The 16,940-nt window shown below is 36.6% G+C and overlaps 3 protein-coding genes across 6 annotated transcripts in view; 2 read left to right on the top strand and 1 right to left on the bottom strand.

Annotated features, from left to right (window-relative positions):
* Sec23 (transport protein Sec23) overlaps positions 1-6,292 on the top strand; it is a 34,838-nt gene extending 28,546 nt beyond the window's left edge. For 2 of the 4 annotated variants that reach the window (XM_071591491.1, XM_071591493.1), the window contains 2 exons: positions 2,431-2,454; positions 6,081-6,292. In XM_071591491.1, the coding sequence (XP_071447592.1) occupies positions 2,431-2,454; positions 6,081-6,170 (114 nt within the window). In that variant the 3' untranslated portion in view covers positions 6,171-6,292. The remainder of the gene's footprint in view (positions 1-2,430; positions 2,455-6,080) is intronic. The other 2 variants (XM_071591492.1, XM_071591494.1) reach the window with 1 other exon arrangement.
* A 5,811-nt stretch (positions 6,293-12,103) lies between these two features.
* elm (calcineurin like EF-hand protein 1 elm) lies at positions 12,104-13,423 on the bottom strand. Its single transcript, XM_071591496.1, has 4 exons — positions 13,228-13,423; positions 12,883-13,146; positions 12,692-12,785; positions 12,104-12,577 (listed from the first exon to the last, which is right to left on the bottom strand). Exons 1-4 carry the CDS (start codon positions 13,292-13,294, stop codon positions 12,433-12,435), a joined length of 570 nt encoding a protein of 189 aa, XP_071447597.1. The 5' UTR covers positions 13,295-13,423; the 3' UTR covers positions 12,104-12,432.
* A 249-nt stretch (positions 13,424-13,672) lies between these two features.
* LOC139693377 (uncharacterized) overlaps positions 13,673-16,940 on the top strand; it is an 82,686-nt gene continuing 79,418 nt past the window's right edge. Inside the window, exons 1-3 of the mRNA XM_071591505.1 lie at positions 13,673-14,114; positions 14,200-14,419; positions 14,515-15,117. Of these exons, the coding sequence (XP_071447606.1) occupies positions 13,966-14,114; positions 14,200-14,419; positions 14,515-15,117 (972 nt within the window). The 5' untranslated portion in view covers positions 13,673-13,965. The remainder of the gene's footprint in view (positions 14,115-14,199; positions 14,420-14,514; positions 15,118-16,940) is intronic.

The following is a 16,940-nucleotide window of genomic DNA, read 5'->3' on the forward strand; positions in this document are numbered from 1 at the left end:
CTGATTTTTGTAAATTACCTTATATTTATTTTTTGAAAACTCAAATATTTCTCATGATTTTCATTAAAATCTGTGATGTGTAAAGGTTAAACTTTGGTCCAAAACGATGTGGATTGACTCGGGTGTGAGGTGAATGTATTAAAGAAGCAAAGTAGAAGTTATGTCTCAGATGAGTTAAGAGTACATTTTGAATGTGTTGTTTGGGAATCTTCAAATAGTGTTAACTGGATGCAATTCAGGGAAGAATTGGTCGACTTTTGAAAATTTTCACCATCAGAAAGTGGGTGTGACAAGGTCATGGTGACGGGACATAATACGCTCTATGAGAGCAAGTAAAGTTGTGACTTAAAGGGAAATTGCAGATGGCTTAAGGTTCCTTCTCTCATCAGAGTGGCATCATTTAGGCCCGAGTCAATAGACAGGCATGCCGTGCTGTACAACAGAATAAGGTTTGTAAAAAACATGTCATTAAATGAATAATCATTTTACAAAATTGAAAAATATCTGGTTTGCTTTGTGAAAATTGCTATACAGTCTGGATTTTGTTTTCATATTTCACATTTACTTGGAGCATCAGAAAGTTTAATGACAGTAATTAAATCACTTTTGTGCATAATAAATGCATTTACGCTGTTGTTAGTGAAAGGAAAGCATTTCTCGTTTGTTCTCAAGGGAGGTTTTTTAAGATGACGCACCTTGGTGCATAGATAACATGGAATGAGGTGTCGAGGCAAGAACCAGGTAGCATTTTGATAAATGTTCCACAGACGAAGTATTAAGGTGCATTTCATAACACAATAATAACAAATTTCTTGAGATGATGAAATGTCAGTAGATAACTTGAGGAATTTTTAATATTTTCTTATCTCAGTATTAAGTTAATGTTGGAGGTGATCTTAAATTGTTGTTGTAACGAAATTTCGTTTAGCTAACCGCTGTGAGCAAAGGAATGCGTGTGAAATTGAAGATTCAACCACCAAAATGAAATAAGGTTTTCGGAAACCTACTCTGATGGACTCAAAAAAAAAAAAATTGTGCTTCACACCACTTGATAATGACAGCGGCCTTTTGAGGACTCATTGAAGAGACCACAACTTGATGGAATCACATGAAAAAATATATTGTTATTATTATAGTTAATCTACGGGTTGAGGTAGGTTTTGGATGGATACAACTACCAATTAATTATCTTGTCTCTCCCAATAAAACACAACCCAACATCATACTCTACCATAAGCCCATCTCCGCATACTTCCTTCCTCCCTTCATTCTATCTGACATCCCTGTCCTATTCCTACCCCTTCCTAGTTTGACTAATATTCTCCCCTCATCACAGCCTTCAACATCCTATTGCCAATCAATATGCTTTTCTTCCATTTTCCTGGCCTCCTTATGATTTCTCCTGGCGATCCCTTTTCCTCCCCCACCATACCTAGGATCTCCTAATTTGTATGCTTTTCTGTCCACTTTATCTTCTCCATCCTTCTCCACGCCCACATTTCAAAAGCTTCCAATCTACACCTATCGTCCTGTTTCAATGACTGTTTCCACATTGTACATAACTATGCTCTGTATCAGAGTTTAAATGAGCCTTTCTTAATGTTCTTGCTCAGTATCCCTGTCATCAATTTTCCCTTTCTTGTGAAAGCTTCTTTGCCTAATGCAATTCTTCTCCTTATATCCCTTCAACTCTGACCATTTTAGTCTAAAACAGTTCTGAGATACATGAACTGTTCCAGCTGCTCTAGTTTTTGCCCTCCTATTTTAACATTTGAATTAGCCTTTCTCTTTCTGGAAAAGAAAAAAAGTATATTTATGTATTTGATTTCTTTTTAATACAATGTATTTGTCTACAAAATCTGCTTACAGTGCAAAGCTGATTTTTACAAATATTGTAAACATCCGGATGATGTAACTATTCATTTTAATGAGTAAAGTCAAAATTACATATATTTGATCTCATCACCGTCATAGCCTTGTTTTCCAAGGGTGAAGTTATCATTTGATGGTATTATTCGATGATGATATCCTCTCAAGTAAGTGATTGGCAGCCAATAGAGGTCAAGTTGAGATGAAGCGCATCATGGCCTCAAACCTGGGTGCTCCATATCACCATGACCATTGAGTCAAGGTAAATAGTGTCAGCCTCGTGGTTATCACTGCTGTTGGGGTGGAATGTATTCCTATATTTCACTGATTGATTTTCTTCATGTGCTCGCGTCTTGATTTCATTTCTGACAGTGGATGCATTTCCAACAAGATCCAGTTTTTAATTTGATGTAAACCCATGTGTTAGAGTGAATGCTCAGTAATGGCACCTTTTATCTCTTAGTGATCAAAATCCAACTTTAAAATTATTTGGTTTTATTGATGTAGTTTTGTAGTGAACCCTTTTTTGAACTCATATGTTGTTTTTTCTCTCCTTCCCAGCAAATGATGCCAGTGCCTCATGCGGTAGTGTTACATTTTTTATTAACTTTTTTATATTGCTTAAATGGTGTCAGTTGGGAATTGATGCATGTCACCCCCTCTATCTGTGTAATTCTGTCCCGTGCTCATCTTTGGGCATGTTTTTCGGGTCCTTGTGACGTCTTGTGTGTAGCACATTGAAAGGTTTGCATGTGGCCTTACCGTTTTCCCATTCAGTCATTGTCTTTGTAATGGGGTGTAGTTCTAATTATTTTTCAATGAGATTTGGTTATTTAACTCCATGATTAATCCTTTTTATGGGGATCAACAGTTGGAAGTAAAAATGCCAAATTTTATGAAACTTGACCCCAACACACTGTTTTCCAACAATAACATATTTGAAACATCTACCATCGTTTTTTTTGTGAAAAGCAAATATTTAATATAAAATATTTCCAATCAATCCTCAGAGCATGTCATCTTTCATGCTTTGTCGTTTTTCTTCAGTTTAGTCGCTTGAGGTTTTTTTTAAATAAAGTCTTCAAAGTATCTATTTTCTTTCCTCCTGACCCACTGGGTTCACTTTTTCATCAGAAGGGGAGCTTCACATAGGTGGTAGTTTATATTTCTAAGCTACATCATTTATTATCAATTAGGGTAAGATTTTATGCCTTCATCTACTGTAAAGGTTTTTAGCTTTGTGGATTACATGTCACTGGGGGCATCAAATGTTAGTCATTATTAAATCAATGTTTCCTGATGGCAGTAGAGTGGTGAAATACAATCAAGGTGGAATGTGAACTGTCTGAAGAAATGGGATTGGGATATTGAATTATTTGCTTCAATGCAAAGTAAGTTTTTTTTAGTTAGTAAAATATGGTCAGTTACAATGTATTATATCTAAGTTGGGCGTTTGGATTTGTCATGGGAAGACTTGGGCTGTCAGAGTTGAAAGGTGGGGTCAAACTTGACCATTTGAATGAAAATAATAACTAAAATATTTTATTCTCCTCCGACCATGTTGGGCACCATGTATTGTTTATCATGCCATTATCTTATCCTGTTGCTTCTCTTGGATCCCTGATAAAACAGGGGTCATGACACTCAGATGAGGGTAGAGAAAAATACTTTGCTATTCCACATAAAAAGGTTTAATAAATTACACGACCATGGTTTCACTGCTGCAAATCATCATCTGTGGATCCTGATGATGATGTACAGCATTGAAACCATGGTCATGTAATTTATTAAAATTTTTTTATGTGGAATAGCAGTTTTTTTTGTCTACCCTCACCATGAAGGAATTCCATCTAGTTAAGCTTGAAATTGTTATATTGACACCCAGACTAGAGTGATAGGTCTATTTTAATCTGGAAACCAAATTATTTAGCAGTTTCATCCTTGGAGGGATTTAATAATAAGAGACCTTAGGGTGAGTGCATATTAATAATTGTTTGATAACAGATGTTTTTGTTTTATGATTTACTTTTACATAATTTTGAATTGCATATTCGTCCATAATTTCTTTATTCTACTTGGAGTAAGAGGCTTTTCATTTCTTTCTCAATTTCTTCCCTCCTATGGTTACTTCAAGTCGAGTATTAGGTTTCAAAATATGGTATGGTTTGATTGGAGAACTGAACCATGTGGAGAAAATCATATGCTCACCACATTAGTTATTTCACTGATGTTTTATCCAAAACAAGTAATGTAGAGTAATAAGTTCTAATGGTATATCTAAGTTTGACATTCAAGTTTTCATAATCCCCTAAAATTAAATAGAAGACAATAGTAATGTACTATAATTGATTTTGCTTAATGCTATTGCCTAAATGATATATGGTCGTTTTTAATAAATGAAGCTGGACTACCTGAAAATCTTGGCATTCATTAAATTTCAAGTTAATAATATACGAGTATTAACCCTTTGTTTGCTTAGTTTTGAAGGGTAGTTTAATTAGTTTTTCCAGTGCTTAAAATTGTTGACTGTAGACCTGAGTGTCCATTTTCATTAATTACCCAGCCATAATTGAAAAGTCACATTTATTGGCATGGAGACTCTTAATTAATAATTAGGTTTGCTACTTAGTATTTGTGCGTAATATTAACTATACTATAATAACTAAAATTTTCATTCACTGTTAAATTATGACTGTTGTTTTACATTCTTATCAGGGGGTCCAGTATTGTTTTGTCTAAGGCATTGAATTTCGTATTACTCCTTGATGTGAAAGTTTAAAGGGCCTGTGTTTATTGCATGATGTTCAGTCTCCTTTCTCAAGGGAAAATTTTTTTAATGATTCATACAGAGGAATCTTACAGTTCTAGTTAATTTTCCAAAAATTTTGCCTAGCCAATTGGCTTTTTGGGCAAACAAGACACATAATAGTATATTGCCATCAACCTCTGTCTTCTGTACTTAGTCTGTTTTAGCAAAACCTGGAAAGTATGGGGAATTTTATCTTTGGGCTGTGCTGACCAACCTGATTGAATATTTGGGTTGTCTCCATCTCCATGTAAAATAATTTCAAATGTCCTGCTGTGCATAAGAAAAACTAATTTGGGGAGTGAGGAATCTTTTGAATATCGTCCCACAAAATATTTTATATTTCTCTCCTCCTCCATTATTTGAGGTCCCTCTGTCAACATCAAGCTCTCTCACAAGCAGTGTGTCTTGAGAGTTGTATGTCTTTCAAGTGCATCAAAATCCCTTTTGAATTCACTGAATTCTGGTGATCTTATTCCAAAAGCATTAATTGGCTAGGAATGCTCAGGCTATGCACTTAGGCAAAGATTCATAAACTTGTTGATATCCCAGATGTAAGTAGATGTTTCAAATGTTTGTAAAATACGTAAATAATAATTGTTTAAAAAATAAAATAAATAAATTTAATATTCATTTTAATGAAGAAATATCTGATAAAATTTTGAAAGTTACCTCATTTTTTCTTTTATTTTTTTATTCTATTATGCCCTCCATCCGAGAAATTATAATTTCAAACTTCCCTCAGCAGCTCCAAAATAACTTGGGAAAACAGCAGTATTTGACTTAAAACAACTGATACTGTGATTTTGATTATAGAAACTTATGTTGAATTACAAGTTTAGGTCAATTTCAGTGTTTAGTTGGCATTTAAATCTAATTTAAATCATTTACATTTAGTTATTTGCCTTCAGTTACTCCTCATGGCATGAACTGAATTGATTTGGGATCTTTAGAATTTGGTGAAGGTCTTTTTTGGGAATGAGGATGATATTAAATGAATTATCAATCACTTTGTGGCATGTTGTGTTCATAGCATATCTGCAGTTGCCTCATATTGTTGTGCTATTCTGTAGATAAATTGCTCAGGTGGGCATGCAGTAAAATGAAGTCAGTTTTGCATGCAATTATAGCTGTGGTTTACTTTTTTTTGCATGTTTTTTAAATTCAATTTGGCTGATGACACCATTACATTTCCCTGCCGTTTATTTTGTGCTGCACATGTTGATAACATTTGAAGGGAAGCTAGAATTTTCATTTCATTGATTGGTGTAGGGACAGAGTTTCATGGTGATCGAGGACTTCTCTTCCTCTGGGTGAAAGGCCTATGTTCTCTGCTGTTTAGGGTTGGCAGTGTGTCCAGTGGCATATTTTCATTGGCTAATAAGTCACATTCCTCACATTTCAGGATAGTGGCGCCCCTGTCCTCACGGATGATGTTAGCCTACAAGTGTTCATGGAGCACCTGAAGAAATTGGCTGTGTCGTCCACAGCATGAGCGCTCAAGGGTGTTTAAAAGTAAATGTTGGTCTTATGTTGTTATGGTGTGTGTGAATGAGCAACAGATATATATGTATAAATATGGAAATGTAAACAAATTAAATATCTTTCTATCTCCGAGTGTTGAGTGTTCTTTTGGGATTGCATGCTAAAGTTCTTTAAAAAAAAGAATCAGCTTCATGTTCCGAATGGATTTGTTTCTTTATGAGTGGTTCTGACTTTGTCATCATTTAATGCCATGGATTTTAATGAAGTCTTTTATTATTCAAGTCAGTGGATTTTCAGTATGTAAGCAGGGTGGCCTTAAATCTTCAAGAATAGGAAATACTACCTTGATCAAAAATTTCCCGGAATTTATTCAGAAAATTAAAAATACAAGTTTATTCATCTAAATCTATATTGTCCCCTTCAAAGTAATCCCCATCGACTGCAACACACTTATGCCGGCGCTTGATCCAATCCTCGAAACATTTTTTATATTCGGTTTTCGGTATGTCCATCAGTGCTTCCTGCGATTTTTCCATTACTTCCTCTCGGCTGCTAAAACGCGTTCCCCGTAATGGTTTTTTAACTCGATTGAACAGAAAGAAGTCACAGGGAGCCAAATCAGGTGAATTCGGTGGCTGTTGGATGGTATTTGTTGCATTTTTCGTCAAAAAATTACGAATAATGATAGCACTGTGCGACGGTGCGTTATCATGGTGCAAAATCCACGAGTTTTCTGCCCACATTTCTGGTCTCTTTCGGCGAATTGCTTCACGCAAACGTCTCATAACGCCCAAATAATACTCTTTGTTTACTGTCTGGCCTTCTGGCAAAAATTCATGATGCACTACACCGTTGTAATCCATGAAAACCGTCAGCATTGCCTTCTTTTTTGACTGAAAACGACGTGGTTTTTTTGGTCTCGGCTCATTTGGTGAACGCCATTCACTTGCCTGATGTCTGGATTGCGTGTCGTACTCATAAACCCACGTCTCGTCTCCAGTAATGATCCTTTTGATGAATGTGGGATCGGATTCAGCCTCGCAAATCATGTCTTTTGCGACGTCAAAACGGTCTCTTTTTTGCATGAAATTGAGGTCTTTTGGCACCAACTTTGCTGCTTCTCGACGGAAACCCAAATCATTAACCACAATGTCTTGGGCGGATCCATAGGCAATGTTCAAGTCCTCCGCTATTTCTCTGATGGTTAATTTGCGGTTATTGACCAACATTTCTTTTACTTTATCAATTTTTTCACCGACTTTCGATGTCGATGGTCTGCCACTGCGTTCATCATCTTCGATTGACTCACGACCACTTCTGAACCGCTCGTGCCACTGGTAAACGACCGTTTTTTTTAGAGAATCGTTGCCGAAACACTTTTCCAACATTTCCAACGTCCGTGCGCCACTAAATCCGTTTTTTACGCAAAATTTAATACAAGTTCGTTGTTGCAAATTTAAATCCATTTCTGAAATTGTAAAAAATCGCCAACACACACAGAGATAGATGTACTCTTGGCTACGTAACTTTTGCAAATGTCAAGTTATGACACTAAGATTTAAAGGGAATATCAACAACAGATGTACCAATTTAAAAAAAAAACAGAACTCAAATCGGAACGATGGGAGCGCCACACGGTGGTTATTCCGGGAACTTTTTGATCAAGGTAGTATATCAGGAATGGGAAAATTCTTTTAATAATTATAAAAAATCGTGGAATAGAGCAGTGAAACCTGGCATTTTGGTGAATTCACAATATTTTAGCAGACTTAGTGGATGGTAGAAGGAAAAATCTTATCAGAATTTAATATTGACTAATGAGTGGTTTTTTTAAATTAGCAAATTTCAATGTGTTCTATATCTACAAGAAGGAAAATATGTCACATCTGTGCACATTGAAGGAACATTTATGTTGTAAATGGACTCCCTGAGTGTTGTGCTACAAAATAAGCTTCTGAATTACCATATCACTACAGCTGTGTAGTAATTAACAGGTACTTCTTTGAGTGAAAATACCATGGTAGGTAAGTGCTCCGTTGTAACCAAAATGGCCTTCCACAGTTTTCTCATCTTAAGTCTTATTTTTGGTTGATATGAAAAAGGTATCACTTTTTGGCATATTCTGAACTTGTCCTTGTGTACCTATGTGCAGCACAGGACAGGGTTTTGCAAAATTCAGAATCTCTCATGAAGACAATACACTTGGAAGACCCAAGAAATGAAAGAAGATGCAGAATTTACAACCACCTCATGAGATGAGAGTTTTAGGAACCAAATTAAGGACAGTAAAGCTTTTTGGGGATAAGAAGGGTCTCTCTCAAAAAGTGGGTAATCTGATTTTTCCTGGCGAAGTGGACAAATGGAGTGGGATGATTTGTGGCAGGAAAAATGGTGAGAGGTCTTGGTAAAGCAACGTGACCTGCAACAGTTGTCTGCAGGCTGTTATAGTCAATGGATTACTGCTAGCCTGAACCCATTTGAGGGTTGCATCACAAATTCACGATGCCACCTTCCATGGATCAGTAAAATGCGATAAAATTGTGTGTTGAACTTGGGAAATTGGGTTCGGAGATCATGACCATGGTTAGGGATACTTATGGGGATGGAGAAATGTCCCAAGTGATGGTTTTCTATTTGTACAGGATGTTCTGGGAGGCTTACGAGGAGGTTGACAAAGAATGCCCTGGACATCATCAACAATACAAGTGTGATGAAAATGGGCAAAATGTGAGACATGCTCAATTCTGATTTAACTCTAAGTGTCAGGATGTTAGGAAAGTGCAATTCAGAAAACCACAGTGCATTACGTTCTTACAGGAGGTTCAACTATGAGAAAGTTGTGCCAAGATGGTCCCTAAGGTGCTGTTGTAAAACTGAATGTGTGAAAATCTTGCCTTGGACCTCTGTGAAAGTGACCTGAATTTTTTAGAAAAGGTGCTTACTGGTGACTAAACATGGGTCTTTGAGTACGACCCAAGTACAACCACTTTGAGTACTCTTTTGGGCCAATGGATTATGTCAGAGGACAAAGCAAGATTCCCATATACACCTTCCAGGAAGCTTGGCAGAGGCACTGAAATAAGTGTGTTGATGAAAAAGGGTGCTGTTTTGAAGAGTTTTCGTAATTTTTACTTTGATCTGCAATGAGGTTTTCCCCCAATTTTCTACTTATTTTTTTGGACAGACTATGAATTTATACTGACAGAAATGATGATTTAGTCATAAAGAAATACCATTTGAAATGCAAGAAGATAAAGAAAAAAAATAAGACAAAGGTAGTAGGGCAGATTGCAAGAAACTAAGCCAATGGATGGATTGGTAACATGAATAGGAAAAAGTGATGGCTAGCAGTAACAATATAAGATTGATTATGGGAAGATGGCTAGAAATGAAGACAAGATTTTTAGAAACTATGAACACATTACAGGCTGAAGAACCCCCGGGTAAAGGAAGCCAAAGATTCAGTCATGGACTCAGTGGAGAGAAGGAAGAATATGAGAGAAACTAATTTGATATTTAAATATATATTATGTATCAAATAAATATTTTTCAACGCATCATAAAACATTGGGTGTGCCATATGTATGCAACCTTTCCATTAAATCTTCATAACATGATTTCTACAAGGTTAATAGCATGTTGGCTGAATGAACACAAGGTAACTGCAATAAGACTTGCGAGTATGAGAAGAGATGGATCAAAAGAGAGGTGGGTGGCAAATTCACATGGAGAGATGGGGTGAGAAACTTGGGTGATGTAACTGGTCAAAAAGATGAGCTGCAAACCCATACGTAGATAGATGGATAGAGGTCTCTATTTAGGCAAAATTGAGTCCAAATGGTCCCTTCTTCCATGTGTAGTTGGAGAGAGGAGTGGAAATCTCAGATTTATTGACAGGCAAAAATTTGACCAAAAGAAGCCCAGGAATTTTAAAACCCATCAATGATGCTTCAGCAGGACGAATATCAGAAGAATGCTTCTATGGTGGTTAGGCATTGAGAATAACTAGAGCACGTTTGAAATATTTGCAAGATATTTAAGCTAAACATTAAAATAGGAGGGCAAAAACTAGAGCAGGTAGAACAGTTTACGTATCTTGGAAGTGTTTTGGACCAACATGGTCAAAGTAGTAGGGACGTAAGGAAATGAATTGTGCTAGGCAAAGAGGCTTTCACAAGGAGGAGGGAATTGATGAGAGGGACTTTGAGTAAGGATATTAAGAAAAGACTCATCAAAACTTTGATATGGAGTGTAGCTATGTACGGCGCAGAAAGGTGGTCATTGAAGCAGGAGGATAGACATAGATTGGAAGCTTTTGAAATGTGGGTGTGGAGAAGAATGGAGGAGGTGAAATGGACAGAGAAGAAAACAAATGAGGAAGTACTTGGTATGGTGGGCGGAGAGAGGGGTTTGTTGGTAGAAATCCTATGGAGGCAGGAAAAGTGGATGAAGGGGGTATTAACCGGCACTGGGGTGTTGAAGACTGTAATTGAGGGGAGAATGTTAGGCAAACGAGGAAAGGGAAGGAACAGGATAGGAATGTTGGACGGGATGAAGGGAGGAAGAAAGTACTCTGAGATGAAGAGGGGCCTGATATAGAGTAGGATGATGGATTTTTTGTTTAGTTAGGAGGCAGAAAATGTTTTATTTAGTAGCTGTGTCCATCCAAAAACCTACCTTAACCGGTAGATTACCTAATAAAAATTGGAAATGATTCTCTTGGAGAACAATGGTGGTGAAATGTTAACTAACAAATGCTTTAAGAAGATGAGGCATAGGGTAAGAAAGAAACCTAATGAGAATTCTGGAAATAAATATGTATATCTTATTAGATATTTTGTCTGCAAAATTTATTTAGTTTAATAATTTTGCCTTAATAATGAATTTCACTAGATGAAGGGGAGTCGACAAGGGGAAATGGGAAGCACCACAGTGTAAGTCCTTGTATATGTGGTTAATAGGAAAAGTAATGATAGAACAAAGAAAATGTGCACACAAATTGAGATGCTAATAGGGTTGAGTAGAAAGCAGTATTAAACGAATCAGAATCTTATGACCAGTGATTTATGCCTCACCTGACTTTGATGAAACTCGAAGAAAAGTTGATGAACAGTCACTGTTGAAGGGAGTAAATAGAGAGATGTGGCACATGCCTGGAAAAAACACTAAACATGAGTTACTCATTGCTATGTTTAAATGAAAGTCCACCTAGACATTTCATTCTGGGTCATGTACCTTCTGCCACTCCGTAAAATGCAGTAAATTCTTAACATTAGTTAAGAGACCTATTACATCATTGCTCTTTTAACCATTAAATTTAGAAGTAGCCATTATTATATATATGCTGACAGAAACTTCTAGTAAAATGATTAGCCTGTAGTAGAACATATGGTTAAGAAGCTTAAATACTTGCATTTTAAAATTGGGATACCCGATTGTCACCTACTGATAAATAAGAAATAAAATAAAGAGGAGTCTATTGCCATATCGTTTGCAGTGACCTTAGAAGCAGTTGCATCTCTAATCACAGATGCGTAATTCAATAGGTCATTTTCACGACTATTTGATGGTACAGCATATTCCTACAGAATTATCCAGCAAGAGCATAGAGGCTTTTTCTAAGGCTTCACAAATGAATACATCCTGCATTTGCCATATTATTTTCCGATTTGCTCTGATCAATCAGCAATCCCCTTGCACGAGTGTGTATTAACTTGAGAACAAAAGCCATAAGATAACAGTAACATGATTGTATATTGGTTGGATAAGACCCTTCATCTAACTAATGCATAATTGAAAACGCACATATTGGGGTGATGCTTTAAGTGCAATACCATTGTTAGTAGGTACTATACGTAAGCTTCTGTATAAAATTGCTGCACACTTCTTATAACTTTTTTCACAAAAAACATATCAACTAGAAATTAATGTAAGCCATACCGCTACAGTGCAGTACTTATATTGAAATAAATACAATTTATTAAAAATATACATTTTTGGACATGAAAGTTATATATTTACATAAATGCACCTATCTTTCGGCTCTAAAAAATTACGACCAAATGCTATTTAATATTTCAACAAATGAAAAGAGCGGAATTTTCCCCAGGATCCTGATTTAATTTTCACGGCCAAACTAAGAATGACATTCCCTTCACAGATTGGAAAAATGACAGCTTTCCCAAAGCAAATACATGGCAAAAAGAAACACTACTTACACTTCTACAAATAACACTTATTAAGAGGTCCTGAGGTTTTTTAACATACATTACTTAATTCAAGAATCTAATGGACATTTTCTGTTCAACATCGGTCCGTTCCAAAGCTTTGCAGAATTCTTCAAAAGAAATCATTTGGTCACCATCCTGGTCTGCCTCCAAAATAGTTCTCTCAGCAATACTTGTCAGCTGTTCCTCACTGAAAATAATTATAATAGTTTATATGGTTCCAGAATATGGATCAGCCATATGTTCTCCTATTACAACTTATTGCTATATCTAACAGCAATGAAGTCTAAGAGTTGTAGTGTACCTTATATTGGCTCCAACCATCATGTGTAAAATTGCCAGCAGCTCGTCTCTAGATATTCGGTCATCGCTGTCAAGGTCGTACATTTTAAAAGCGACTGAAAATATATCACCAAATTCAAAATGAATAAAACAAATTCAGGCGTCAAAAATCCATACCTATAAGTAATAAATCAGGGATTAATGAAAACATACATTTCAATTTCTGTTCCCTTGAATTTAGTTTATTGTCTTTGTTTTTCTTGATGGGTCGAAAATGGGCAAGAACTTGCATAAATTGTAGGAAGTTGACTCTATCGCCACATCCCTCTTGGAAGAACGCATGAACAATTCTATCTCCTAGGGGATTTATCGCCAGCTCAGGTATTCTAAGGAAGTCCTCGCGACTCAATGTCCCACAATCTCCACGGTCTAAGCTAGTGAATCTGCTGTACAAGCGTTCAATTTGATTTGAGGTGACTGCAAGAAATAACAATTTATTAGAATTAAACACAATAGTAGTAAGCCAAACATTCTGGAGGTAGAACAAGGTTAACGTACATCCCGTTTCTTCCTGTATTTGAGCAATTTCTTCTGCTCTCAATAACAAAGACGACCTATTTCCCATGTTTGGGTTTGTTGTCACGCGGATCTTTCCACTGCTACGTAGAACCACCAAGAGTACTCAGTCAGGTACTGACTCAGTCAGCTGTGACAAAACTGACTCAGCAGTTACGTTATATCAGCATTACCAATACTATAAAGACATTTTTATTATTCATAGAATAAATGTTGTAATTGGTAATAATTTTTTTTACAAATTCGTAAAAATGAGTAAATGTCCTTTTCATGCATTAAAAGTACAATTATACCCCTAAAAGCTTAAATTATATCGTAATCTGGTCATTATGTACCTAGTGCATCTGTAACGTAACGTGTGGTAAGCCGATATCGCCTGCAAGTGAAATAAGAAATGCGAAGAATGTTCGGCCAAGTGGTGTAAACAGTCAAAATTTATCGCAGATGGTTGTTTCCGTTGTTAATTTTATAAGGACTAGTGTCACCTGTTATGCCGAAGTTGAAAATTTTTTCGATAGGGAGGCAAATTTACCTGTTGGGGTGTTTCATGATTATAATTGTTTTAACAATGTAGTCAAAGCTTTCTTTCGCGATATACCCTTGGCCTTATGTGTCGCAAGTGGTTTTCCGCCAAAGTGTTCAACATTTTTAAGGAATAGGGAAAACACCCTTTTTCCTGTTTTATAAAGTCAGTGTTCTGGTAAGGCCAGTCTACATAAAATGGATCACTTCAACTTCTTCTTGTCTCATGGTTTGTGGAGTGTCGTGGAGTCTTTGTTTAATGCATCAGAAAGAATTATTAAAGAAGAGGACAAAAATTTAATGGAAAAGTTAATGCTAGAAATAGCCACTCATCCAAATCAGTCAAGGTATTTAAATAATATCGCCCTTTTGGTTGTTTTTTTAAATTTTGTGAAGATATACAAACCTGCATGTTGTTGGCTTCTCTCACAGGATAAATAGCCCTACCATCGGAAAACCATGGCAGCTTAGTTGGTTGGCATCGGCATTTATCTATAAAGTAACATCATTAACCTCTCTGGAACTTAGGTCATTAAAGTGGTTCTCTGAACATAAATTATCGCGTGCCGACATAGACAAGTTGAAAAAAGTTTCTGAAATGCATGGCATTCTGTGCAATCTGCCAGAATTGATTTCTTATGAATTAAAAAATGTAAGTTACGTCAAATATTTGTGTTTTTGCTGGGATTTTTCTGCTGAACTAATATCCTATATCAGGGTTAATTGCATTGTTTTTTCCTTTCTCAGGAGATCATTCAACTTTATATTGCAATTATATCAATGGACAGAAGCAAAACACAGACACCCTCTAATCCTAGAGGTATATCATTAAATGCAGTAGAATACTTGAGAAAGTGCCTTATACAAAATCCAGTAAATACCAACCTAGTCATACAAAGACTTCTCTGTTTGTGGAGTTCTCATTTCACCCACTCAGATGGAATGCTTCTAGACGTTTATGATAAAGCGTTCAGCGATTTGTTGAACAATTCTGAAAGTGAAGAGGTCACTTCTAAAATAATCACCCTTTTAACCATTTTTGAAGTATCTGAAGAGAAGGAAAAGAAGATAGTGGAAATTGTATTTCCAAAATTGTTGGAGTTGTGCTATTCTGGGAAAATAAATCTGGCACAAGTGTATTTAAGTCTGATTGGTAGGGGCAAATTTGGCCTTCTCAAGGTTCTTATAGGTTTAGAAACAGGGAAGCAGCTGTGGAAGTGTTCCGGTTGTGAGGATGCCACTGCGAATGAAGCCATTCTCAGAAACCTGGTGAATGATGGGAAAATTAATATGAGAGAGGTGTTCTTACGTTCCCACAAGAGAAATGTTCCTTGGATAGAAGATATTGTGGTAAGGAAAGATAATAGACATTGATTAAAGTACGTAAACTCACATAATGACTTGTTGTGATATTTGTGGCAGTTTCTCTGGAGAATGTGTAAAAATACCTTTTACTAAGTTACTCAATGTACAAAAGTCGAATCTTAAAACTCATAATTTTACCAAATCTAAAAGTAAATATGTATTATTTAACACACTGGTTAACTGGTACAGCCTTTTACTTCCGGAAATTTGCAGAGACCAGGCTAAATCAAATAAAATAACTTAAGTTTTCCATTATTGAAATAGAAAGAAAGACTCGTACTTTTCCACAGATTTAATCTGTGGAAAAGTACGAGTCTTTCTTTCTATTTCAATAATGGATATCAATTACTTCCACGAAGTGAAGCCTGAAACAATAGAATATATAACTTAAGTTTTCTTTGTTGATTGAGACAGCATGCTTTTTATTCGGGACTGGTGTCTTTCGTGCATATTCAAGAATGATCCCAAAGAACATGCATGCAATTTCTGTTTTTTAAACAGGTTTATGTATTGGTTCTCTTCCTTACCTGTTAATCTTCCCTTGGTATCCTTGATCTGCTTCTTTCCCTCCCCTCCCTTGTTTCAAGAGGACCCTTGGTTCTTCTTTCCTTCCATTTTTCTCTTTCCAAGCTCTTCTAGTTCTAGCTTAGATAATATAATTTTAATCTTTTTTCACATTCTCGATTCCCTTTCCAAATTCATTAATTCATTTCCTACTTAACTTCCTCTCTCTCATTTACCTCTCTGACAACCATTACCAATATTGCTTTAAAGATGTCAGAATATTCCTTTCCAGCGGCCAGATCCTCAAATCAGTTCATATCTAACCTAGCAACAACCAAGTGTAGCAGCTACCATCATTTGCACACTTCATATACCATTCCATATGCTCATATAATGCATTTACTATAACCATTCATCTCTCAATTATCATCTAAAAATTCCTCAAACATGACTATCCACCCTCTCTTCTAAACTGCTGCGTCTTTCCTTCCTCTTCTCCATATCTGCCACACCCCAAATTCAAATCCATACGCTGTTGAACAATATGTACCACCTTCAACCCCAGAATGCACAAGGTGGTGAAGTTACTTAAAGACCTTTTCCCCTTCCCCCCCTCTCCTCAATGCTTGGTTCCAAATATTCCACTATCTTCTGTAAATTACCTGCCAACCTTCAATATATTCAACGTCCTCACCACCCTCCACACACAACTCCTTCTCCCCAAGTTTCCTGGTACTATCATTCATTATTTGTCACAATGCAAAACCTATCCTTTCAGCTACTGTTATTTCTGTTTGCATAGGATCTAACAGTCCTACCTCACTTTCACTTTGATCAAACGGTATATAGACATGTAGTTTGTTGGAATGGTGGGGCTCATAACAGGAGCCTAAAGAGCTTAGACCTTATGGTCCACTGGGCTAACCCTGTCTGCCTGTCGCATGCGGTCAGGGAACAAGAGCACCAGGGGTATAGAGATTCACTTGGGCAACATCCATCCAGACCCATCATTGCTTTAACTTTGGTGATTGAATTGAAACCTGTGTTTCAACATGGTTGGTCCCTTGCTGTTGTCAAACAGTAACGCATCTTCAAAAAGTATGGTATATGTACAACAGTTAAACCAGTATTGCTTGATATAGAGGGGGACCCAAAAGTAATGGAAATTGTGCTGCGGTGGGAAGCAAGAGTGGAGGAAGCCTTTGTCTGGCCAGTCATATGTCAGGCTCACACCTCCTGCATCAGTATGTGCAACGCCGTCGCTGTGACTGGATTGGTTCGTCCATAAGAGCTGTTTCAGTGAA

This window comes from Hetaerina americana, unplaced genomic scaffold, assembly GCF_022747635.1.
Source record: "Hetaerina americana unplaced genomic scaffold, ioHetAmer1.1.p SCAF_48, whole genome shotgun sequence".
NCBI classification, from domain to species: Eukaryota; Metazoa; Arthropoda; class Insecta; order Odonata; family Calopterygidae; genus Hetaerina; species Hetaerina americana.